This window comes from Chiloscyllium plagiosum, chromosome 18 (assembly GCF_004010195.1).
Source record: "Chiloscyllium plagiosum isolate BGI_BamShark_2017 chromosome 18, ASM401019v2, whole genome shotgun sequence".
Taxonomy (NCBI): domain Eukaryota; kingdom Metazoa; phylum Chordata; class Chondrichthyes; order Orectolobiformes; family Hemiscylliidae; genus Chiloscyllium; species Chiloscyllium plagiosum.
This window is the reverse complement of record NC_057727.1, coordinates 20,856,719-20,882,820: the sequence shown is the minus strand read 5'-3', so window position 1 is coordinate 20,882,820 and position 26,102 is coordinate 20,856,719. Positions and strand designations below refer to the sequence as shown.

Here is a 26,102-nt window from a genome sequence, read left to right as displayed (position 1 = left end):
TATCTCTCCACTCTGCAGGCACCCTGCCCTATTCCTGATTAAGGGCTTTTGCCTGAAACATCGATTTTCGTGCTCCTCGGAATCTGCCTGACCTGCTGTGCTTTTCCAGCACCACTCTCATCTAGACTCTGGTTTCCAGCATCTGCAGTCCTTGTTTTTAACTAACCATTGAGCCACCATGCCATCCCTGATGAACGCAAGACAAACAGTTTTGAAAAAAATTGTGCCTTTTGTCTTAGTACTACTCACATTTTATACTAACAAACAAATTATTTGAGGCGTGGTTTTAAGAGTTCATATGAAGTTCGATGATATGATTGCTAATGGTTCATATATGATTGTAAGCATTTTTATAAAATTATCGCTCTCACAATGTAGCTTCGCAAAAATTTGAACACAGCACTTCATACAGCCTATATGATTGTGCCAGCAGCAGGGTGAATTTCTTTAGTACTTAACACAGTTTTTGAGATCTATTTTAAACTGCAAATGCTGGAAATAATCAGCAGATCTGAGAATGTTTGTGGAGCTAGCAACAAAGTGAGTATTTCCATTTGATGGTACTACCATTAATGGTTTAGCAGAATGCTTACCCATTTGAAATGTCAATTCTGTCTCTTGATGCACAGATGCTACCAGATTTCTGATGACATCTAGCATTTTATGTTTTGCTTCAAATTTCTAGCATCTGCAGCATTTTGACTTTAATTTAGAAATGTTGATTTGACAAAGTCTGAAGATTTTCTGAAGAATCACTTTAGTAGCGACTGAAGCCTGTTCACAACACATTTTTGTTCACAATTATTAGTTCACTGAATTAGAAACCAGCTCACCTGCTTTCCCTATCTGCACTGCCAGTTTGGTCAGTTTGCCCTGCAGGACGGACTTTTCTTTCTTTGGTGCACCTCCCTTCCTCTTCTCCTTGTCTTCTCCATCACCGCCTTCTGCACTCTTGAGAGGTTGCATTTCCATGGCAGCTGCGCCATCTTGTTTCTTGGCTAATGCAAACAATTAAAGAAAGCCAGTCAAAAATACCTTGAACACAAGGATCTAGTATGTTTTCATAATCACCTGCTGTAAATCTACAAAAGCTTCCATCATTGATTTATTTTTAATGCAAAACATGATTTTTCTCCAGCAGTTACTTTTGGAAATATAACTGCGGACTCGTGCAGAGCTACAATACACCTTACAGTGCAATATTTGCTCAACTAATGAGGTAAAAACATTAATTATTAGATGACTGATCTACGGAGTGACTGGCAAAACAGCAGATCCTGTTGACAGAGGCCTGGTCTGCTTTGAGGAATGAATGAGTCTCCTTAGCAAGCTGCAAGTGAGCTTCAACCATTGAATAGGTGTCCATTCTGGAGATAAGGTCCTCAGTTGGGACAGGTGATGGGCTGAAAGGGAAAGTGGTGGCAGCAGGCCACTTAATTGTTCTGGCTCCGAGAAAAACAACAATTTAAATCCTGGCTTTACAACAATGATCTTAAGCTTCCAGTAGTGATTGTAATGAGGTCAACTCACAGAATATGAGTTCCCTGATTGGAACTGTTTATCTTTTCCAATCAGGGAGCCCAGGCTGACAGATATAAACAGGAGCGTCAAAGGTTCTGTTCACTCTGTGAGCTGGCTCTGAGGAAGTCAGACCAGTGTCAAGTAAATATGTAGCGTCAAATACATGTGTAAGTAAAAGGTGACTTGGTGACAGTCTCTGTGGGGTTATTTCACTTAAAATTTTAGGTTCCTCTTTTTAATCTCTGTGCAGCATAGGTGCCATCCAATAAACTATTAAGACTGACTCAGGATCCTATATATGTCATTTCCTCTGACTTCCATAGATTAATGAGGCCATCTAAACTGGTTGGGCAGCTTCTGTTATCCTATAGAAGTTGGCAGGAGAAACGGAGTGGAATCCGAGCAGAGCAGTAAGTTGTCCATATCTATTGCTGCAACCTTTTACTTTTATTTCCTTTCTGATTTCCTTCATCAGTGCTTAAAAGGAGAAGGCATGCTGCTGTCAAATCTGGAGTTGTATCCTAAATTAAACTGGTGGTTTACTTCTATTTTACAGGGCACTGTTAACACCTTAAACATGTAGAAAATAGCAACAAATTATTCTATGCAGTCTCGCACTTAACATGCTCATTTAAGTCACATTGCTAACTAAAGCAAAGGCTTTACCAAACAGCATGAGTTTACAGTGCACTTAATATCCAACACCATTTGGCACAGTTTTTTCAACAAGCTTTGGCCTTCAGCTATATTCAACAAAAACCCAGGTGAAGCCTTTCTTATATAAATATATCGATGTTTTTTCTTGCAAAACGTATTTACAGATTTCTGTCTTTCTTCCCTCTTGCACTTGCACCCTCTTCCCAAGGGGACAGGTAAAGAGCCTACGTTGTCCTTTGTTTATTGTATGAGTCATGAGTAAGAGGAAGCAGGAGGAGGGCGGGGGTTGACTCACTCTTCTTATTTCTAATCTCGCTCTCTCTCTGTGGGATGCACTTGACCTCCACTCTGCATTTCATTCTGACAAGATCAGCAATCATCATTTGCAAAGTAGCCGACAGATATAAACACATTTCATAATGAAACCCAGGGCAGTTAAGATTCATTGACAATTAGCATTATTAGATTTGATTTTTATACTCTCCTTTCACATATTTTAGACCACTATTCTAATATTGACAATATTGATAATTGCAAATCATTAAAGGATGATTAAGCATGTGCCGTGCTGTTTGTTAACATTACTGTATCATATAGCGTTCCTCCTTCATTAATTAAGCAAACAGCATTGTTCCATACTAATACACAATGCTAAAAATGCTTCAAAGCAAAACGCTTGATTAGTTTTCAGAAAATTTAAAAAATATTACAACATTAAAACATCTGTCAAAACAGGGAGGCTGGACACAAATTAAATAATAGGCAGTAGAACGAGAAAGCATTTTAGAATTTTAAATAGCTAGAAAATCCTCTACAGAGCCCTCAGAGATGTGTGAAACTGCATTACCATATTTATTTTCGACATCGATGAAAAAGACTCCTGTATGAAAAGAATCGGAAGGAGTTAGTAAATGCTCGGTCAGCACTTCAGAAAACTAGGGAAAAGGAACATCTTAATTGAAATGGCATCAATGTTAGTATAAAACAGTGAAAGAATGATTGACTGTCGAGAAGAATGGTTACCTTTATTCTGGCTGTTCTCCATATTCCCATCCTGCATTTTGCCTATGATGAGAGAAGTGCAACAAACAGAACAGAAACAAGCAGTGAACAGTCACAACAGAGACAAGACAGAGTTACATTGCAGACAAAAACAAAACAAAACTGGTGGACACAATAGACAAATTTTAAACAGTTTAACCAAAAATCTACAATTGATTGACGAGCAGGCTACTTAGCTACACACTGATTCACAAGTTCAAAGGTCATATTTGCAAAAATATCCATCAGCTTTTTCTCAGGAGTGATTGGTTACAATATACCATAAAGTTGATATAATGAAAACGTAGTTCAAGTGTTTAATTACCATTTCATGCACACAGGTGAAAAGGTTCATTACTTATTAAAGAAAGGTGGTTGTCAGTAAATAGAACTGCTCTTTCTCTACAAATAAAGTGATAATGTTGAGATTGTATGGTATAGTCACTGAAACAAATATTTGGAGTATTATTCTGACATTTTGTGAAGAAGAATTGTTAAATAAAATGAAAAGTGGTGATTATCATCCTGAAAGGAAATTATATTTTTTCTTGTGCAGAGTATATTCTTGTTAACCAGTTTCATTCATTCAGTTTTACTTTAGTCTTATTTTACTCTGATGTAATTTGAAAACTTCACCCATCAGAGTCACATGCTCCAACAACTTAACGCCGGTATCTTCATAATCTGTTCAGAACCATCCTGGAAATGACTGAGAATAAATCGCTTCTTCCTAATTTTAAAAATTTGGTCAGTTGTAAATAATCTCAAGGTTAACTGCAGCTATTGCTGTCAGGAAGATGCAATTTTTTTCATCTATATTACTAAAATGAACTTCAAATGTTTTGACCTCAATTTCATTACTGGGTGGAAAAGCAATTCTAAGCTTGAATTGAACCTGTGTCTACAAGAGCCACCATTCCTTTGTCTGCTATTTTAAACCAACTACACTCGTTACATCCTTGTTTTATTTTCCAAGATGTAGTCCATTTCTATAACCTCCACGAAACAATACCATTTTGCACTAACCTGGTATCTAATACAGATTATAGGAAATATGTTTCAAGAACTACTAATTAAAATATTAATGTAGAGTGTATGAAAAGGCATTTTATTATAATTATGTATGTGGTGTCAATGCCTGTGTTTGCAGGGAAACATATCAGAGGAGAATATATTGCTGGCCTGGTGGCAAATTGTCATTTTTCTTCTTTGCATGATCGCCCTCTTATTAGAAAGCAATTAAGTTTTTTAAAAAAACTCATTGATTGTATCAATGCATTACAAAAAGCAAAGTGAGGACTTAAAAATGGCACTGAGCTGATAACAGTTGGATGAACAAACAGTCAATAGGAAATCATACACATCCTTTGTATGAAATGCTCAGCTTATGCTACCTTCAGTAGCAGGTATCAAGAGAGTAATTTTAATTTAGTTTCACATCTGTCATTTGCATTTCATTGAATTACCTAAACCCAGTATACAACATTCAGTGTATATTCTGAAAATGAATTCTGCAGGCAAGTAGTTATGATCAATGGCTTTTTAGTTTTCTCCATGAACGTGGGAATAATGTGCAACATGGTTATGTACCATTCCTGACACACATCCGTAATGCACTAATGACGTCAATGCTGAGTCATTGTCCTCCTACTCTATCATTAAAATGCTTGCACTTTTTAATGTCCATGTATGCACCGATGTACATCAGATTTCAAATACACTCAGACATGTACAACTCAATAGATCTATGTCATAATGAATACTAAGAACTACTTATCCTGTTACTATAACTGCAGATTATATTTCCTTCCAAAAAAACTCTGAAATTTCAGTTATATAAAGAAAATCATTTGAAGTAAGTCTGCTACATTTTAAAAAGGAAACTGTGTTATTTGTGAAACTTTTAATAATCTGAACAGTAATGGTGCAGATCTCAACATTATCTCAGCTGATACATCACACTATCAGATAAAAGAAACACATGAAACAGAAATATCATGTAAGATGCATGCACTCTACAAGACAAACATGCTACACAACAGAAATCTAACCCAACAATAAACAAGCTTAAATAAAACTGTCAGATGTTTTGCAATGATGGATTTTACACGTTAAATCTAAATTTTCAGATGGATTCAAAATATCCGGAATAAAACAAAGCACGCAGACAAATTGTGTGCACATTCATGTGTGATTAGTGTTATGACTGGACAGTCTCTATAAAAATAAAGTTTACAGATTAGCATTATTGTCATGCACATCCACAATAAACCCACAGAAACAGTCTCCCATAATTTCTCAGTTTTCAGTTAAATAACTCTACCATTTGTTTTGTTGTAAATAGGATAGCTTTCATTTCAGAGGATCTGAATTGAAGTTAATGGAGTTAAACAAATAAATCAGTCAATGGAGATCCTGTTGGAAGCAAATGTATTGACAGTACAACGCAGCAGCCATGAGATCCAGGATCTATTGACCCTCCTGTAAAAAAACCTTTTGAAAATACTTCATCACTTTAGTAACATATAGAATTCCACCTTGCCCCAAGTGTAGCTGAATCAATGTCATTGTGCTACATCATAAAATGTTGATGGAAAAACATATTACAGTAAAACATTGTTGATGAAGCCACAGAACCAGATTACCCAATCAATCGATCTACTTCAGAGGAGTAGCAAGAATCATGAGTGTACAAAGATGTCTCTAGTGCATTATCTTATGCTTTGAAAGAGGAGCTTTGAATAAGTGAATGACTTTAATAACTATACTAGCATTTGATCTGATTATGTACATCTCTTTTGGGAAAGGGGCCGAGTATAGTTAATTATTAACTTCATGGGAGTCTATTAACGAATAGTTAACTTCATTAAAGACACAGAAGTAGAGAGGCAATGGCTAATAAATAAGGAGTGATTGCACGCATTGCAACAATTATATATTCCTTATCAGTGAAAGAACACAACAGGAAAAGTGACCATGCCATTGCTAGCAAATTAATTTATTTTATTACAGTTTTTGTTATTTTGTTATTTTTGGTATAGCATTTGATGCAAAGGTGAGTCATATAGATTTTTGAGGAAAGAAATAACAAGCCTGCAACCTGGAAGCAATTTAGAATTCAGCAAAAGAAGAACAAAAATTTAATTAAGAGATAGAGTATGAGAGTAAAATTGCAAGCAACTTAATAATGGACTATAAGAGCTTCTGTAAATATTTTTAAAAATCAGTAAACACAAATACAGGACCCCTTAAAGGCTGAAACGGGAGAACTAGGAAATGGCAGGGTAATTATCCAACTAATTTATTTCTGCCTTCAAAGACGAAGAAACAAATAATTTCCCAGAATTGAATGAGATTAGTATCAGTGAACAAAACAGAGTTGAAGAAATGAATGTTACTGAAAGCAACTAAATCCCCAGGAGTTGATCATTTGCATCTCAGAGTGGTAAAAGAGGGTGGCCATGGAGATAGTATATGAGTTGGTTATCATCTTCCAAAATCCTTCTGGAAAAGTCCTGTCAGTTTGGCGAGGAGCAAATGTAACCCAGTTATTTAAAAATGAAGGGAAGGAGGAAATGGACAGTTATAGACCAGTTAGCCTAACATCAGCAGGAGGGAAACTGCTGAGTCTTTTAAAAAAGATGTGCTAATGGGGCATTTGGAAAATATTGAAGGAATTATACAAAGTCAGCATGGATTTATGAAAGGGAAATCTTGTTTGACAACCCTACTGGATTTTATTTTGAGGGCATAACATGTAGAACAGATGACGGAGAGCTAGTGAAAGTGATGCATTTGGATTTTCAGAAAGCTTTTGATAAAGTTCCACATAAAACATTAGTGAGCAAACTCAAAGCACAAGGGATTGGTGTTAGCACACCAGCATAGATTGAGAACTGGTTAGCAGACAGGAAACAAAGAGTAGGAATAAATTGATTTTTTTTTGTGTGAGAGGCATTGACAAGTGGTATACTGCAGGGATCTGTGCTCGGGATGCAGATATTAAAAATATACATCAACGATTAGGATGAGGGTATCAAATGTAATAGTTTCAACCCAATACAAAACTAGGTAGGATTGTGATTGGTGAGGAAGACGTAAGGAGCCTTCAAAGTGATTCAGATAAGCTAAATGTGTGTGCAAATGCATGGCAAAAGCAACATAATATCTGTAAGTGTGAAGCTGTCCACTTTGGCCGGAAAAACAACGGCAGAGTATTATTTAAGTAAAAACAGGAAATGTTGATGTACAAAGAGATATGGATGTCCTTGGACCCTGGTCAAGGAAGGCAAGTGTACAGGTGCAGCAAGCAGTTCGGAAGACAAATCGTAAGTGGGCTTTCATTGCAAGAGGATCTGAGTACCAGAGCAAGGTCCTAGTACTGGGCATTGGTGAGATCTCAACTGGATGATTATGTGCAGTTTTGATTTTCTTACCCAGGGAAAGATATACTTGTCAAAGAGGGAGTGCAGAGAAAGCTCACTAGACTGATTCTGAGTGTAAATGGTGTATCATGTGAGGGAAGATTAGGTTGACTTGGCTGTATTCACTGGAATTTAGAATAAGGTATGATCTCAGTGAAATATATACAATTCTGGCAGGACTGGACAGATTAGATGGAGAGATGATGCTTCCTTGGCCAGGGGCACACAACAAGGGATCACAGTCTACTGTTGCATTTTAGGCCATTCAGACTGAGATGAAGAGAAGTGTTTCCATACTGAGCGTGGCAAACTTATTGAAATCTCTAACACTATGTTGGCCAAGTTACTGAACAAGTTACTCTAGATGCTAAAGGAGTTGAGGGGTATGGGGAGACAGCAGAAGTATTTTGTTGAGTACATGATCAGCGATGATAGTGTTAGTCAGTAAGATCAGTGAAGATGGTAAAAGAGGGAGAGGTGCGGCATTGTTAGAAACAAGAGAGAGGTCACCCTGTTGGGAGCCTTCTATTGGCCTCCAAAATGTTCCGGAGATGTAGAGGAAGGGATTGCAAAGATGATTCTGGATAGGAGTGATAGCAAAAGGGTAATTGCTTTGGGAGACTTTAACTTTCCAAATATTGACTGGAAATGCTATAGTTTGAGTACTTTAGATGGTTCAGTTTTTGTCCAATGTGTGCAGGAGGGTTTCCTGACACAGTATGTAGATAGGCCAATAAGAGGCAAGGCCACATTGGATTTGGCACTGGGTAATGAACCAGGCCAGGTGTTAGATTTGGAGGTAGGTGAGCACTTTGGTGATAGTGACCACAATTCAGTTACATTTACTTTAGGGATGGAGTGGGATAGGTATGTACCACAGAGGAAGAGTTACAGCTGGGGGGGGAAAGCAATTAGGCAAGATTTAGGATACATAGGGTGGGGAAGGAGACTGCAGGGGATGGGCACAATTGAAATGTGGAGCTTGTTCAAGGAACAGCTACTGCATGTCCTTGATAAGTATATACCTGTCAGGCAGGGAGGAAGTGGTCGAGCAAGGGAACCGTGATATACTGTGGAAGTTGAATCTTTTGTCAAGAGGAAGAAGGAAGTTTATCTAAAGATGAGACGAGAAGGCTCAGTTGGGGTGCTTGAGAATTACAAGTTAGCCACGAAGGACCTTGAGAGAGCTACGAAGAGCAAGGAAGGGACATGAGAAGTCTTTGGCAGGAAGGAACAAAGAAAACTCTGAAGCTTTCTATAGGAATGTCAGGAATTTGAAGGAGGCGAATGCTGTTCCTCTTTTCAAGAAGGGGAATAGGGAAATCCCTGGCAATTACAGACCAGTCAGTCTTACATCTGTGGTCAGCAAGGTTTTGGAAAGAATTCTGAGGGATAGGATCTATGACTATATGGCAAAGCATAGCGTGATTAAAGGCAGTCAGCATGGCTTTGTGAGGCCTCACAAATCTTATTGAGTTCTTCGAGGAGGTGACAAGACAGGTCGATGAAGGTCAAGCAGTAGATGTGGTGTATATGGACTTCAGCAAGGCATTTGATAAGGTTCCCCAGAATAGGCTCATTCATAAAGTCAGAAAGTATAGAATACAGGGTGATTCAGCTATCTGGATTCAGAGTTGGTTGGCTGACAGAAGGCAGAGAGTGATTGTAGATGGAAAGTATTCTGCCTGGAAGTCAGTGTTGAGTGGGATACCGCAGGGCTCCGTTCTGGGGCCACTGCTCTTTGTAGTTTTTATAACTGACTTCAACGAGGAGGTTGGGGGTTTGGTTAGTAAATTTGCAGATGACATAAAGGTTGGAGGTGCCATCAATAGTATTGAGGGCTATTGCAGGCTGCAGCGCAACACAGACAGGATGCAGAGCTGGGCTGAGAAATGGCAGATGGAATTCAACCTGGATAAATGTGAAGTGATGTATTTTGGAAGGTCGAACTCGAATGTTGAATATAGCATTAAAGACAGGATTCTTGGCAGTGTGGAGGAACAGAGGGATCTGGGTGTGCAAGTACATAGATCCCTCAAAGTTGCCACCCAAGTGGATATGGTTGTTAAGAAAGCAAATGGTGTTTTGGCTTTCATTAACAGGGGGATCGAGTTTAAGAGCCACAAGGTTTTGTTACAGCTCTACAAGTCCCTGGTGAGACCACACTTGGAATATTGTGTCCAATTGTGGTCGTCCTACTATAGGGAAGATACAGAGGCTTTGGAGAGGGTGCAAAGAAGGTTTACCAGGATGCTGCCTGGACTGGAGGGCTTGCCTAATGAAGTTAAAAATCACACAACACCAGGTTATAGTCCAACAGGTTTAATTGGAAGCACTAGCTTTCGGAGCGACACTCCTTCATCAGGTGAAGGAGCGTCGCTCCGAAAGCTAGTGTGCTTCCAATTAAACCTGTTGGACTATAACCTGGTGTTGTGTGATTTTTAACTTTGTACACCCCAGTCCAACACTGGCATCTCCAAATCTTGCCTAATGAAGATTGAATAAGCTCGGACTTTTCTCTCTGGAAAGGAGGACGACGAGAGGAGACCTGATCGAGGTGTATAAAATAATGAGTGGTATGGATAGAGTCAATAGCCTGAGACTTTTTCCCAGGGCAGGATTGATGGGTACGAGGGGTCATAGTTTTAAGATATTAGGGGAAAGATATAGAGAAGACGTCAGAGGTAGGTTCTTTATGCAGAAGGTTGTGTAGAGAGTTACATGGAATGCGTTGCCAGCGGTGGTGGTGGAAGCAGAGTCATTAGGGGCATTTAAGCGACTGCTGGAGAGGCACATGGAGAGCAATGAGTTGAGGGGTGCGTAGGTTAAGTTATTATTTTTTACATTAGGATTAAACCTCGGCACAACATCGTGGGCCAAAGGGCCTGTTCTGTGCTGTATCTTTCTAGTTTCTATGAATAAAAGAATGACTAGGGTACAATTAGGGCCAGTCAAGGACAGTAGTGGGAAGCTGTGCATGGAGTCTGAAGACGTATGAGAGGTGCTAAATGAATATTTTTCATCCCTGTTCATGCAGGAAAAAGACAATGTTGTTGAGGAGAATACTGAGATACATGCTATTAGATTAAACAGGATTTAGGTTCATAAGGAGGTGTTAGCAATTCTGGCAAGTGTTAAAATAGTTAAGTCCCCTGGGCTGGATGGGATTTATCCTAAGATTCTCTGGCAAGCTGGAAAGGAGATTGCAGAGCATTTGGCTTTGACCTTTATGTAGTCATTGTCTTTAGGAATACTGCCAGAAGACTAGAAGATAGCAAATATTGTCCCCTTGTTCAAGAAGGGGAGTAGAAACAACTCCAGTAATTATGGACCAGTGAGCCTTACTTATGTTGTGGGCAAAGTTTGAGGAAGGATTATAAGTGATAGGATTTTTAATCATCTAAAAAGGTAAAAGTTGATTAGGGATGATCAACATGGTTTTGTGAAGGATAGGTCATGCCTCACAAACCTTATTTAGTTCTTTGAGAAGGTGACCAAACAGGTGGATGACAGTAAAGCAGTTGATGTGGTGGATATGGATTTCAGTAAAGTGTTTGGTAAGATTCCCCTCGGTAGGCTATTGTACAAAATACAGAGGCATGGGATTGATCAGAAATTGGTTTGGATCAGAAATTGGCTCACTGTAAGAAGACAGAGGATGGTGGTTGATGGGAAATGTTCATCCTGGAGTTCAGTTACTAGTGGTATACCACAAGGATGTGTTTTGGTCCCATCGTTGTTTGTCATTTTTATAAATGACCTGGTTGAAGGATGAGTTCATAAATTTGTGGATGATACTAAGATTGGTGGTATTGTGGATAGTGCTGAAGGACATTGCAGGTTACAGAGGGAGATAGATAAGCTGCAGAGCTGGACTGAGAGGTGGAAAATGGAGTTAATGCGCAAAAGTGTGAGGTGATTCATTTTGGAAGGAGTAACAGGAATACAGAGTACTGGGCCAACGGTAAGATTCTTAGTAGTGTGGATGAGCAGAGAGATCTCGGTGTCCATTTGGCATAGATCCCTGAAAGTTGCCACCCAGGTTGAGAGCATTGTTAAGAAAGCGTACGATGTGTTAGCTTTTAACGGTAGAGGGATTCGTTTTGGAGCCATGAGGTCATGTTGCAGCTGTATAAAACTCTACTGCGGCCACACTTCAAGTATTGCGTACAGTTCTGGTCGCCACTTTTAGGAAGGATGTGGAAGCATTGAAAAGGGTTCAGAGGAGATTTACCAGGATGTTGCCTTGTATGGGGGAAAAGCCTTATCAGAAAAGGCTGAGAGACTTGAGACTGTTTTCGTCAGAGAGAAGAAGGTTAAGAGGTGACTTAATTGAGACACATAAGATAATCAGAGGGTTAGAACAGGTGGACAATAAGAGCCTTTTTACTCAGATAGCTGGCATGAGGGGACATAGCTTTAAATTGAGGGGTGATAGATATAGGTCAGATGTCAGAGGTAGGTTCTTTACTCAGAGAGTAGTAGGGGTGTGGAACGCACTGCCTGCAACAGTAGTGGACTCACCAACTTTAAGGGCATTTAAATGGTCATTGGATAAACACATGGATGATAATAGAACAGTGTAGGTTAGATGGGCTTCAGATTGGTTTCACAGGTCGGCGCAACATCGAGGGTCGAAGTGCCTGCACTGTGTAGTAATGTTCTATGCTCTAAGTTAAATGGCAAAGTGGATTCCATGTGTTGAATAGCCTATTCCTACTTCTGTTTTCTGTGCCTATTATTGATTTCAGCTCGCACTGGTCACGGTTAAACTTCCTTCACAACAATGAGTTTTGCAGAAATGCTTTGAAAAGCTATCCTTGTGGCATTTTATCACAACACACTGCGACATGAAATGACACCATAGCAAGATGGGACACAAGTTTCCACTTTTGTTCCCCACAGTGCTGAGGGATGTAAAGATATGACAGAAGTGCTTCACTTATTCTTCAGGATTTTTGCAGCAGGGGCCTCTGATTCCATACCTGAGAACCGTACATTGCAGTAAAAATGAGAAAATATTGGACAAAGTGCTAATCTCATCTTTAAATTGCAATTTTGTACATGACTGTTTATAATTCCCTTCAAATATTGTTGTGTGAGATTATGAATCCAGGGTACTCAAAAGAATCTCATAGCCCATGGACAAAAAGATTTGCAACAATATAAGCACTCGACCATTTTAAAACTGAGTGTCAAAATGCATCACTCCTTTTTGGTGATTACTGCATTATGTGAGAAGGATAATCATCAATGACCTGCTGCAAGTCTACGATACTTTCTTCAGATTTTGTACATTATGAGGGTGATTTTCTCTAGATGCTGCAGGCAAGATTCCCTGCTAATTACACACATTTGTAAAATTCACCTTCATGCATTAATAGAAAAACCTGTGTGGGGTGATTGCTTAGCAATCAAAAAGAAATGGAGAGAGGCTGATCAAATGTATGACCTTTTGAAACTCTTTTATTGTCACTAAAACATGCTATCCCTGGGGATCACTTAGTGTGAATGAGCAGATGAAATTACTTCAGCAGTGTTTCAGAGCTGCTGTGTCAAATGAAACTCCTCAAAAGGAGCCAGTCACTGACAATACAATAATCCTTCAAGCCTTGGAGAAGCACTTTTCAACCCTTCTGGGACAATCACAAGGAGAGCTGTTGATCCAAATCTTTGGCCTTGTCCATTGCTTTTATCCAACAGACTTACTACAAGCTGCGCCCTCAACTTTACATGGCATTCCATTCTGAAATACTGAAAAATGCCTGGAGTACTGTTGTTGATAATTGGATTATCGTGGCAATCTCATTGGTTAATACGTTTCCCCAAAATATACACCAATCACATGCATATAAAAACATCTGTGCAGTTTGCTGAGAAGGCTTAGGACAGGTGGAACATGAGAAATTCATAAAAACAAACAAGAAAAAGCCAGGTTTTCTTAACGTACCATTGACTAAGCTGGCATTTGTACTATCAGTGGCATTTGCACCTGCTTCACCTTCTGTACCTGAAGTAGACAAGGGCTGGGAGGGAACAGCATGGGAAGGAGGCTGGGGAGCTTCTACGTGGTAGCAATGGATCAAAGGAAAAACAAACAGATTTAATGGGGAAAGAAAAATGAAATGGATTAATATGACTTTTGCTCAAAACACATCATTTAACTTTGTAAAAGCAAAGCAAAAACACAATAAGCATCAAAATCCCCCATAATACATGAAAAGCAAACAATTTCACAGGCGAATTGTTCCGGTACAAAGGATAGATTTAAAGAAATTTCTCTCTCAAATGGATTAAAGAAATAACATGAAATATGCAGAATTAACTTGTTAGTCAACGTGGTTATCATCACAAAACACACAAAGGTGTGATGGCATAGCAAGACCAGACATTGCGTTATCATCAGAATTTTGTCTGTAAGCGCAAAACAGCAGGGCCTAAGCTCAGTTTGAAGAAAAAGTTTTGAAATGAGTGTGCGATAGCCAGAGTTGAGCTAGTTAGACGGGGAGACAGGAAGCCAAAGCCCCTTGCGGCAGCCCTATTGTAATGGATTCAAAATCAGTGCAAGCTACTGCCACTTCTTCATTTCTACAGCTACTTAATATGCACAGTACCTGGTAAGTGGCGTTCATCTTCTTTTGTTTTACCTGTATTGTAATTTGCAAATGGTAAGCAAGTGGAAAGGTAAGCCCTAAACGTGCACTCAAAAAAAAGGTACCGTCGCTTAAATGTAAAAATTATTCAGATAAATCTCTTTTAACTTCTAAAATCATTATAACAGTAAAAGGTTGTGTTAGATTGAACAAAACAGCAGCACTTCATAGAATATAATGGAACTCATTTAGCTCCACCTCCTCTCCCTTCCCAGTCCTTCACTCCCTCCCACCTCAATGGTTCATCAGAGGGAAGCCACTTGAGTCACCCATTTTGGAAACCCCAGATTCTGAGAGTGGCTGAGGAAATAAACATTTGACATGTGAATACTGGAACACCTAGGACCATTGCTGCTGAGATACCGGCTGGTAAGTTTCTATTTGTGAACAAAGGACTTGATAATATGGGAAGGCCTCATGACCAACATTCATCCCTACATAATGAATGGTCAATTGAGCTAGAACATGTTAAGTTGTGATGTAGCTTACAATGCCTGCTTGGCAAAATGTAGCAGGAAATAAATGGAACACCTTCAGACCTTCCAAAGTTTTCACGGGTTTCTATTAGCCCTTACTTGAGGAAAAGACTTTTAACTTTAGTTGTGTGATTATTTGAGAAAGAATAATGTTTAGTAATGTTTAACTTTACCCAGGGGTAAGGTTACATAATACAAAATCTCCATCAAGTGGTTGGCTCAGTAATCTAGATTCTAAGAGCCTAAGAAAAGGCAGTGTATTGTGGTAGGTGTTCAGAGGAAATCACTGCAAAGAACTGAATCAGTCAGGAAAGAAGAAACACAACGGCAACTCAGCAAAGTACTTCCCTAGAAATAGGTTCAGAAGAACTACACAAGAAAACTAAAGATTGCAATATAGCAACTATACTGGCACCTAAATAAAAATGTGTGTAAATTTAGACTAACATTGTAAATTTCAACAGGAACTGTATGACTGCAATCTGTTACAGTACTATGTATATTGCAAATGTTAAAGCTGTGATATTTCAGTTCTGGATATTTCAAGTTAAACTGAGATCGAGCTATGAAGTTTTAATTCTAGAATCAAGTTCAACATTTTATGATTACATTGCTAATTGTATTTTTTTTCTGTGCTACAGTGACAGATTAGAAGGAACATAATATAATGGTTAGGAACAAGCTCAGTTGCCAAAGAGTTAAAGGATACTTCAACTCCTCATGATAGTCCAACATTATTAGATTTTTTTATTTTTGAGCTGGTCTATGCAAGATGGTTCAGAGCCAAATTAAGCACAAACATAAATCTCAATACATTTCTGACATACCCTCACTCCCATTTTTCAGAATAGACATAATTTGACCTTTCAAATTTCTCAATGAGATATCTGCACTCCAAAATCTCTGGCTCACTACCTCCTTCACACATGAAGGACATGTGATACAAGTAATTCACATTATCCTTGTTTATCTTCAGGGGAGAAGGCTTTGTGTGGGGACAAGGAATGTTCATGAAGGAGGAAAAATTATCTATATTTTCTAAACTCAGGATTATTGCAGAAGTATATTTTATCAAATCAAATGTAACTATTTTTTCAGTCGATCCTTCCTGCATTTTAATTAAATTTATTTCTGGAATTTAATTTAACTCAAGTGTTCACCGTTCATATGCCTGGAAAGCGTAGGGTTAACATGGTGATAGCAAAAACTAAAAGTTGTTACAGATGAGTGAAAGTGTTCTGTTAAAACAGTTGCTTAAGACTATTCAGGAATGCTAATTTATATCATTTATCATGCAATAATACAGTTTACCACCAACATTGGCTATTGAATAAGAACCATCAAACAACAGAAGTCACACAAATAGTAATGATTGTGTTCAGCCATTACCCAAGTTGTACACCCTAAGATAAAATGGGAGATCCATTGTATAGCCACCAATGTGCTGAACCTGCCAACAATGGAATACCTACATCAAGATTACAGGAGGAGAAAGTGAGGTCTGCAGATGCTGGAGATCAGAGATGGAAATGTGTTGCTGGAAAAGCGCAGCAGGTCAGGCAGCATCCAGGGAACAGGAGAATCGACGTTTCAGACATTAGCCCTTCTTCAGGAGCCCAAGTGAAAATAGTTGATCTCAGTTATGCTACTAGAGAGAAGTGGAAGCTAGGTATATTCTCATCAAGAGAGGAAACAAGAATGTGCGAGCAAATAAGCTTGGATCCATTCTACTCCAACAGGTGACCAATGAGGCAGCATTGCTAGATCAGAGTTATGAAACAAAAGGCAGGTTATCCGCCTGTCTTCAAAGCTTGCTGTTGCTGTATGATCTAGGCAAAATCAGGAGGAAAATGAAACTGTTTACTTAAAACTAATCATTCTTTCAGCAATATCAGAATGTAATTCAATTAAAGTTTCACCCTGCCTGATGCAAGTAAACAGTTTATATCATTGAAAAGTAATGAAAAAAGTAACCTTTGTATAGGTGAAAATTGAGCAACACAATGCAGCATTTTATACTAACCAAAGAACAGTAATGTAAATACACAGTGCCTACCTGCTGAACAATGAACAGGACAAGTTCACTACAAATAGGCTAGGAGATTTAAATTCATACAATGCCATGTACTTAATGGATAAACACAAATGGAATAGATAATATAATTTTCTTGGCTTAACCTGCCATCAAATACATCTTTCTTCTGAAGTTACTAAGATGTTTCATACTGCCTCTGAAAAAAAAGGTTTTTTTAAATTAATTAATTAATTTGGAAAGGCAGGCAATAGTTGCTGTCTGCATTGTGTTTCCATCCTCTTCCAGCAGACGTATTTGCAACACTGTCAATATTCTCAGCATTTTAAGAAAACCACAATTCTGCACTGTTCTCAACATGTCTCTTGCCATTTGAAAGGCTGTGAAAAATATCAAAACAGGATGTCTTAGTCAAGAAAAATGTGTTTTAGTTGTCTAGTCTTGGCTTTCAAAAGTAATTGAGAGATGGTGTAGGAGGGAGGGATTCAGATTTGTTGGACATTGGGACTGGTTCTAGGGAAGGCGGGACTATTAGAAATGGACAGTCCATATCTGAACCAGACAGAACCAATGTCCTTGGGGAGTTTTTGCTACCGCTATTGGGGAGGTTTAAAACTAATGTGGCAGGGGACTGGGAACCAGAAGAGAAAACAAGTAGGCAGCGAGGTGGAGACTAGAGACTGTAAGAATTATGAAGATAACATTAATAAAGGGAAGAATAGGCAGACAGCAAGTGAGCGCAAAAGAACTGATGGCTTGAATTGCATCTACTTTAATGCAAGGAGTATAGGCATAAAATGTGTAAGGAAGATGAACTTAGGGCTTGGATTATGACATTATTGCCATCACAGAGACTTGGTTGAAGGAAGGGCATGATGATTGGCAACTAAATGTTCCAGGATATAGACACTTCAGACAGGACAGGGAGGGAAGTAAAAGAGGGGGTGGAGTTGCATTGCTGGTCAGGGACGATATCACGGCTGTGCTAAAGGAGGACACTATGGCGGCCTTGGGTAGTGAGACATGATGGGCGGAGCTGAGAAATAAGAAGGGTGCAGTTACATTGTTGGGGCTGTATTACAGACCTCCCAACAGTGAGTGTGAGGTAGAAGAACAAATAAGTAAACAGATTATGAATAGATGTAGAGGCAATAGGGTAGTGGTGATTTTAATTTTCCCAACATTGACTGGGATACACGTAGCGTCAGAGGTCTGGATGGAATAGAATTTGTACGAAGCGTCCAGGAGAGTTTTCTAGAGCAGTATGTCAATACACCGACGAGGGAAGGAGCTGTATGGGACCTGGTACTGGGGAACAAGTCAGGACAAGTGGTAGAAGTTGCGGTGGGGGGATTTCGTTGGGAACAGTGACCACAAATCTGTAAGTTTTAGAATACTCGTAGATAAAGAAGAGAGTGGTCCTAAGGGAAGAGTACTAAACTGGGCCAAAGCCAATTATATCACAATTAGGCAGGAGCTGGGAAATGTGGATTGGACACAGCCATTTGAAGGGAAGTCCACATTTGGTATGTGGGAGGTTTTCAAAGACAGGTTAACGGCAGTGCAGGATAGGCATATCCCGTTGAAGACAAAGGATAGGAAAGGCAAAGATTCGTGAACTGTGGATGACAGGAGAAATTTACGACTAGTCAAGAGAAAAAGGAAATGTACATAAGGTCTAGGCAGCTAAGAACAGAACGGGCCCTGGAGGAATACTGGAAGAGTAGGACAAGTTTTAAACGAGGAATCAAGCGGGCTAAAAGGGGTCATGAAATAGCTTTAGTGAGCAGAACTAAGGAAAATCACAAAGCATTTTATTCTTATATAAGAAGCAAGCAGGTAACTGGAGAGAAAGGATTGGTCCACTAAAAGATAAGAAAGGAAGGCTGTCTGCCGAACTGAGAGAATGGGTGAGATTCTGAATGATTATTTTGTATCAGTGTTCACTGAGGAGAGGAACATGATGAATCCTGAGATTAGAGAAAGACGTTTGATTAGTCTGGATCACTTTGGCATAAGTAGGGAAGATGTGTTGGGTATGCTAGAGGTGGGCGGCACGGTGGCACAGTGGGCGGCACGGTGGCATAGTGGGCGGCACGGTGGCACAGTGGGCGGCACGGTGGCATAGTGGGCGGCACGGATCAGTGTTCACTGAGGAGAGGAACATGATGAATCCTGAGATTAGAGAAAGAAGTTTGATTAGTCTGGATCACTTTGGCATAAGTAGGGATGATGTGTTGGGTATGCTAGAGGTTATTAAGGTGGACAAATCCCCAGGACCGGATGGAATCTATCCCAGGTTGCTAAGGGAGGCGAGAAAGGAAATAGCTGGGGCCCTGACAGATATCTTTGTGGCATCCTTAAACACAGGTGAGGTGCCGGAGGACTGGAAGGTTGCTCATGTTGTCCCCCTTTACAAGAAGGGTAGTAGGGATATTCCGGGTAACTACAGACCAGTGAGCCTGATGTCGGTGGTGGGAACGTTGCTGGAGAGGGTAATGAGAGATTGAATCTATTTATATTTAGAAATTGCTGGAGAGGGTAATGAGAGATTGAATCTATTTATATTTAGAAAAGAATGAGCTTATCAGTGAAAGGCAACATGGGTTTGTGTGGGGGAGATCGTGCCTTACCAACTTAATAGAGTTCTTCGAGGAAGTGACTAAGTTGTTAGATGAAGGAAGGGCTGTTGATGTCATATATATGGACTTTAGTAAGATGTTTGATAAGGCTCCCCATTGTAGACTAATAGAGAAGGTGAAGTCACATGGTGTGCAGGGTGTTCTAGCTAGGTGGATAAAGAAGTGGTTGAGCAAAGGAGACAGAGGGTAGTAGTTGAAAGGAGTTTCTCGAAATGGAGAAAGGTGACCAGTGGTGTTCCACAGAGGTCAGTGTTAGGGCCACTGTTGTTTGTAATTTACGTAAATGATCTGGAAGAAGGCACTATTGATGTGATCAGCAAGTTTGCAGATGACACAAAGATTGGTGGAGTAGCAGAAAGCATAAGGGGCTGTCAGAGAATACAGGAGGATATACATAGACTGGAGAGTTGGGCGGAAAAGTGGCAGATGGAGTTCAATCCAGACAAATGTGAGGTGATGCATTTAGGCAAGTCTAATTCTAGAGCGAATTATACAATGAATGGAAGAGCCTTGGAAAAGTTGATGGGCAGAGAGATCTGGGAGTGCAGGTCCATTCTTCCCTGAAGGTTGCTGCACAGGAGGATAGAGAGTAGTCAAGAAGGCATATAGTATGCTTGCCTTCATTGGACAGTGTATTGAATATAAGAGCTGGCAAGTCATGTTAAAATTGTACAAGACATTGGTTCGGCCGCATTTAGAATACTGTGTACAGTTCTGGTTGCCACATTACCAAAGGGATGTGGATGCTTTGGAGGGGGTGCAGAGACGCTTTACGAGAATGTTGCCTGGTATGGAAGGTGCTAGCTATGAATAAGAGCTGGCAAGTCATGTTAAAATTGTACAAGACATTGGTTCGGCCGCATTTAGAATACTGTGTACAGTTCTAGTTGCCACATTATCAAAGGGATGTGGATGCTTTGGAGGGGGTGCAGAGATGCTTTACGAGAATGTTGCCGAGCAGAGGGATACAGATACTTAGGAATTGACCGACAGGTTTAGACAGTACATTTGGATCGACTCAGGCTTGGAGGGCCGAAGGGCCTGTTCCTGGGCTGTAAATTTTCTTTCTTCTTTGTTTGTTCTTTTAAGTATGTGGGTCTATTTTACTCAAAGTTCAAGGCTAGGGTAACCAAATATAATCCTTATTGAACAGATCTTCCTTTTTGTCTTTCTCCACTACTGAGAAATCAAACATCAGTGCGTGTACTGGCCTACCATAATCATGGTGATTGATCAATCGACATTGGAATAAGGCACCTTCTTAACAAGTAAATAAAGAAGGAAATAAAAGAACACAGTTCACAACCAACAATCAACTCTGTCATCATGCTTGTTTAATCAAATTTGCACTGACCTTACCCATAATAAAGGAACCCTGCAGAAAGAAATCTTTTGCAGCAGCATATCTTGAACATAAGATGAAAATGCATTTACTACAGCTGAACAGTGCTGTTGACAAATCTAAACCACTGAGTAAGTTATGTACTGAAGTGAAGTGAGATCTGTTACCACAAAAACATTTTTTATCAAAAACATTAAATAGATCAGATAATGTAAAAATATTAATTAAAGATAAATCACAACCAATGCGAAAATATTTAGAAGAATTTATTGTAAAGGATAGTATTTTCTTCATCTTACAACTTGTGCAATCAGATTGAAACATGTTGTGCTAATATGAAGAATGTTCCCATAATACTGTGCACAACTGCTTGCTTGAAGATACCATATGGCAATCTATTTCTAATAGATTAAAATTCAGAATGGCTTGAGACAGTGCACATTTTGAAATATAAAAACCTAACTAATAAATAATTTGAAATGGATTGACTTCATCAAAATGGTTGGCTGGTCTTTTACAGTTACCATCTCCTTCGATATATATTACTTTGCTAAAAATGCCACATTAATCTTGGACTGTCAAAATGATATGTCCTATGATTCATATGTGCCTTGAAGCCAGATCAATCCAATCCCACAAGCGCAGACAATACAGTTTGATGTACACCAGTCTTTACCCCACTCTTTTTGCAATTCATAGGTTTCATGTTTAGGAAACAGTTGGTGTTAATGCTCAGCTTTACTGAGTTTTTTTATTCATTTGTGGGATGTAGGTGTCGCCGACCTCTAGTCTTCAATAGTGTTCTAGAACTTTGAAATAGCAATTTGTATATAGTGTTCAGGTGTAGCTGCTGTACAGAACAACAGCATTAGATGAAATAAGAAGAACCAGAAGAAAATGTGTATTCGGAATTGTCTATAAGACTCAAGAGCCTCGAGCTCAACCAAGAACTTTCACTGACAATAAGGATGATGTAAACTCGGATGGATGAATCCTTTCTGCAGTAAAAATCCAATTTTAAGTTGCTAATTAAGGCAGAATTTCAAGCTGCTGAGAAAAACTGTCAGGCTGTGATCAGTGCATACAAGATGGCCAGATTTACAAGCAGGAAAGCTTTTACAGAGTACTTTCATCACTGCTGCTAACAATAGTATTTTCTATGCCTAATTTACCCCTCTTTTGAAGTGCATCTGAAGCCGGCTTTTATAAATCTATGCCGACAGAAGTGGATCTGACAATTTGAAGGAACGAAGACAGATTTTGCCATTACAGAGGAAAACAGAAAATGCCTTACTTTTCCACTGCACTGGTGAAGAATTAGATGGCACTTCTGAAACACTTTTACCTGAGGAAGATAACTGAGTTATCTACAAAGGCATTGACAACTTATTTCAGGCTGAAGCAAAATACAATAGATGAGACAAACATTTTCGGATGCAAGAAGTAACAACCCAATGTGTTGATGATCCAGTACTGCACAGAATTGAAATTGTTGGCAGACAAATGTAACTTTGGAGAAATAGATAAAAAGAAACTGTTCGCTCTTGTAAAAGGATCGAGAGTGAGCGGGCGCAGGTTTAAACTACTGGCAAAGGAAACAAAAGCAATACAAGAAAAACGGTTTTCATGCGGTGGATTGTTAAAGTCTAAAATGTACTACCAGAGATTGTAGTAGAGGCAGTTTCAATAAAGGTACTCAAAATGGAATTAATTAATTTTCACAGATATTGTGAGAAAACAGAAGAATGACATTAAATGAAATGCTTACGTGCAGAGCTGGTGCAAATGTGAGAGGCCGAATAGCTTCTGCACTGTGAGAATTCTGTGACTGTTGTAAAGTTGGAAAGGTATACAGAAAATAAGAACACTGACCACCTCAGGATGGGTCTCCAGCCAACTATGCCAGTCAGCCCTGGAGAAATCTAAAATGTGATTAGAGCGACTGAGCTTTGCAAGGTAATGATCACTGTCTGAATCCACAGCTATTAAAGTTAAGGCTATGTGAAACTACATGCCAAGTTCAATACCTATTAATGATGTTCATAGCTCATCTGACAGGAAATCAAAGCAACGGTGGTCACACTGAGTCCAAAGAATGTTCCACCATGGCATTGCTTATCCACAGTGGACACATGCCTAACCAGTAAGCAGGGAAAAATCCACAAAAAAAATGAATTGCATTAAGCATATTTATCACTCATCAGCACAACTGACTACCAAGGGCACACATATGCATATCACTAAAAAAGGGAAAGGGAATGCAACCAAGATAGAGGCAAATGACCTGAACATATTTTGGTGCTCTCTTTCAACCACAGAAAGCAGCACTGTGTGACAGTGATCATTGGCTGTTCCGATGTAAATACTCCCATTGCTACTGCACCATGATTAGTCATGGAAGACAAGAAACTTCAGGAGTCTCCGTTCATTGTAAACCAAGGAGTGAGAACATTTTCTTTAAACACTGACAAAACACTGAAAGTATTCAGAACTTTTGAAAATTTAATCCCATTCAAAGACACCAGGTGAAGGCAATATTTAACATTGTATGTAGAGATTGAGAGATATCCTGCAATTTTCACACAGCAACAGATGTATACGTGATTACCATCACAAACACCATTCTGATGCAAACAACATTCTTAAATGGTATGCTGACCACTTCATTGGCATTGAAGATGTTTCATGTAAACAGCACATTGATCCCAATTTGCTTCCGGTTATGATTAAAAAAAAAGTGAATAACATTTCAGTGTCAGGAAACAGATTTAGATGGAACTTTAGTTCTCACTTGATCCTGAATTCAAAGAAAATGTTGGGGTGAGTCTGGCTGATGGGTGACATCCATTTAAAACATCAAGAACACCAATAAGTAAGAACCAGATTAGAATCTGCACTGGCATGCACTTACAAAATGGTGTGATACAACAATACAGTCACTTGGCTCTGGCAACTGATTGTGCCATGCAGAAAGTGCAATAATTAAACATTTTGTTAAGCCTGACTCCACTGTAGGATACCAAAAAATCAAGTTTGACGAAGAATGAGAGTATCTTATTATCTCATGTTGGACTTTTTTCACAGAACAGGCTCAACTTTGCCAATAGTTTAGCAGCTGAGGCATTTTAACACTCGATTCAGTCTGTACTGCAAGGACTTCAAGGCAAAACTTCAATGATGACATTCTCATCTACTGTCACACTGACAGTGAACTGGAGAGACAACTGTACGCATGCCTACATATCTCAGAGGATGCAACCTGATGTTGATCAATGACAAGTGCTTGTGCAGTAAAAGTGGAATCAAATTCTTTGGTCGTGTATTTAATAGTGAAGAAGAATCACCAAACTGATGGAAATTTGAAGCAATTGCAAATGCCATGCAGGAAGTCTGGAATCAGCCTGCACTCACCATGTACTGTGGTTACTTCATTCCTGATCTCACTCTGCTATTTGTCCCCATATGTAACCTGACAAAAGGAATATCAAATGGGAAGGGAATACATCACACATAAGATATAGGAGCAGAATTAGGCCATTCAGTTCATCAAGTCTGCTTGGCCTTTCGATCCCAGCTGATTGGGTTTGAGAAACCTTTCTCCTCCTTTCTCCCCATAACTATTGATCACTTCATTAATCAAGAACCTATCTGTCTCTGTCTTAAATACATTCAATGACTTGGCCTCCACAGCCTACTAAGGCAATGAGTTGCACAGATTAACCATCCTCTAAGTGAAAAAAAACTCTTCCTCATCTCAGTTCTAAATGGTCATCTCTTCACTCTGAAGCTTTGCCCTCGAGTCCCAGTCTCTCCTATTAGTGGAAACATCTTCTCCACATCCACTCTGTCCAGGCTTCTCAATATTCCATAAATTTCAATGAGATACACTCTCGTCCTTCTAAATTCCAGAGTGCTCAATCACTCCTCATGTGACAAGCCCTTCATCCCCGAGATCATTCTTGTAAACCTCCTCTGGACCCCCTTCAAAGCTAATATATCCATCCTTAGAAACGGGGCCCAAAACTGCTCAGAATATTCCAAATGTGAACTGACCAGAGCCTTATGTAGCTTCAGCAGTAAGTCTCTACACTTGTATCCTAGCCCTCTGTAAATGAATGCTAATACCACATTCGCCTTCCTAACTTCTAACTGAACCTGCATTTTAACCTTAAGAAAATCCTGAAGTAGCAGTCCCAAGTAAAGCATGCACATTGTCAAGTCTTTATGACCCCCTCAAGATGTCTGGTCCAGGATTACAGACTGATGTTAATGTAGACTTTGCAGATTTATATACTGGTAAGTACTAACTTGCTACCACTGATGACTGCAGCACATTTCCAGTCGTGAAAATACCTCCATGAAAACAGTTAGCCTAAAGTTTGACCACATTTTTCATGGAATACTTCAAACAGTAAGATGTGACAATGGGCTCTCATTTAACAGTGGTGAAATCAGTAAATTTGCAAACTATCTAGATTTAACTCATTCAATGATCACGTCCCATTGGCCCAGAGGTATAAGGGGAATCAAGAGATTTCTGCAAACCTTGGAAAGAATGTCAAATACATGACAATGACAGATGCTACAGATGAGAGCAAGTCATGGAAGCAAAAGCTGTACTGGTTTATTCGCAATCACAGAGCAACTCAACATTTGACTGTTGGAAAGCTTCCAGCTACACTCATCCCTTAATATTTACCATAGCCTTGCAGAGGGAAAGGAGCAGTTACCAAGGGAAGATATTTAATTGGGGAAAAGGAAATTATGATGCTATCAGACAAGGGTTGGGAAGTACAGACTGGGAGCAATTGTTCCACAGAAAGGGCACATCAGACATGTGGATACAGTTTAAGGAGCAGTTGTTGCGAGTGATGCATGAATCTGTTCCTCTGAGACAGGTAAGAAGGGGTAAGATTAAGGAACCTTGGATGACGAGAACAGAGGAGCTTCTCGTCAAAAGGAAGCAGGCAGCTTACATAAGGTGGAGGAAGCAAGGATCTAGCACAGCTTTACAGGATTACAGGCTTGCTAGAAAGGAGCTCAGAAATGGACTGAGGAGAGCCAGGAGGGAGCACAAAAAAGGCTTGGCAGGAAGGATTAGGGAGAACCCAAAGGCATTTTACTAATACGTAAGGAATAAGAGAATGATCGGAGAGAAGGTAGGGCCGAGCAGGGATAGTGTAGGGAACTTGTGCATGGAGTCTGAGCACTTAGGGGAAGCCCTAAATTAGTTTTTTGCTTTGGTTTTCACTAAGGAAAGGGACCTTGTTGTGAATGAGAACTTTGAGGAGCTGGGATACAGGCTTGAACAGAT

At 39.5% G+C, this 26,102-nt stretch overlaps 1 protein-coding gene across 13 annotated transcripts in view; it reads right to left on the bottom strand.

The window, feature by feature from the left end:
• Positions 1 to 26,102, bottom strand: part of atp2b2 (ATPase plasma membrane Ca2+ transporting 2) — an 819,963-nt gene that overhangs the window by 191,526 nt on the left and 602,335 nt on the right. For 7 of the 13 annotated variants that reach the window (XM_043707907.1, XM_043707910.1, XM_043707898.1 and 4 more), the window contains 4 exons: positions 14,258 to 14,290; positions 13,594 to 13,707; positions 3,202 to 3,243; positions 834 to 998 (listed from right to left, as the gene is read on the bottom strand). In XM_043707907.1, the coding sequence (XP_043563842.1) occupies positions 834 to 998; positions 3,202 to 3,243; positions 13,594 to 13,707; positions 14,258 to 14,290 (354 nt within the window). The remainder of the gene's footprint in view (positions 1 to 833; positions 999 to 3,201; positions 3,244 to 13,593; positions 13,708 to 14,257; positions 14,291 to 26,102) is intronic. The other 6 variants (XM_043707911.1, XM_043707906.1, XM_043707909.1 and 3 more) reach the window with 3 other exon arrangements.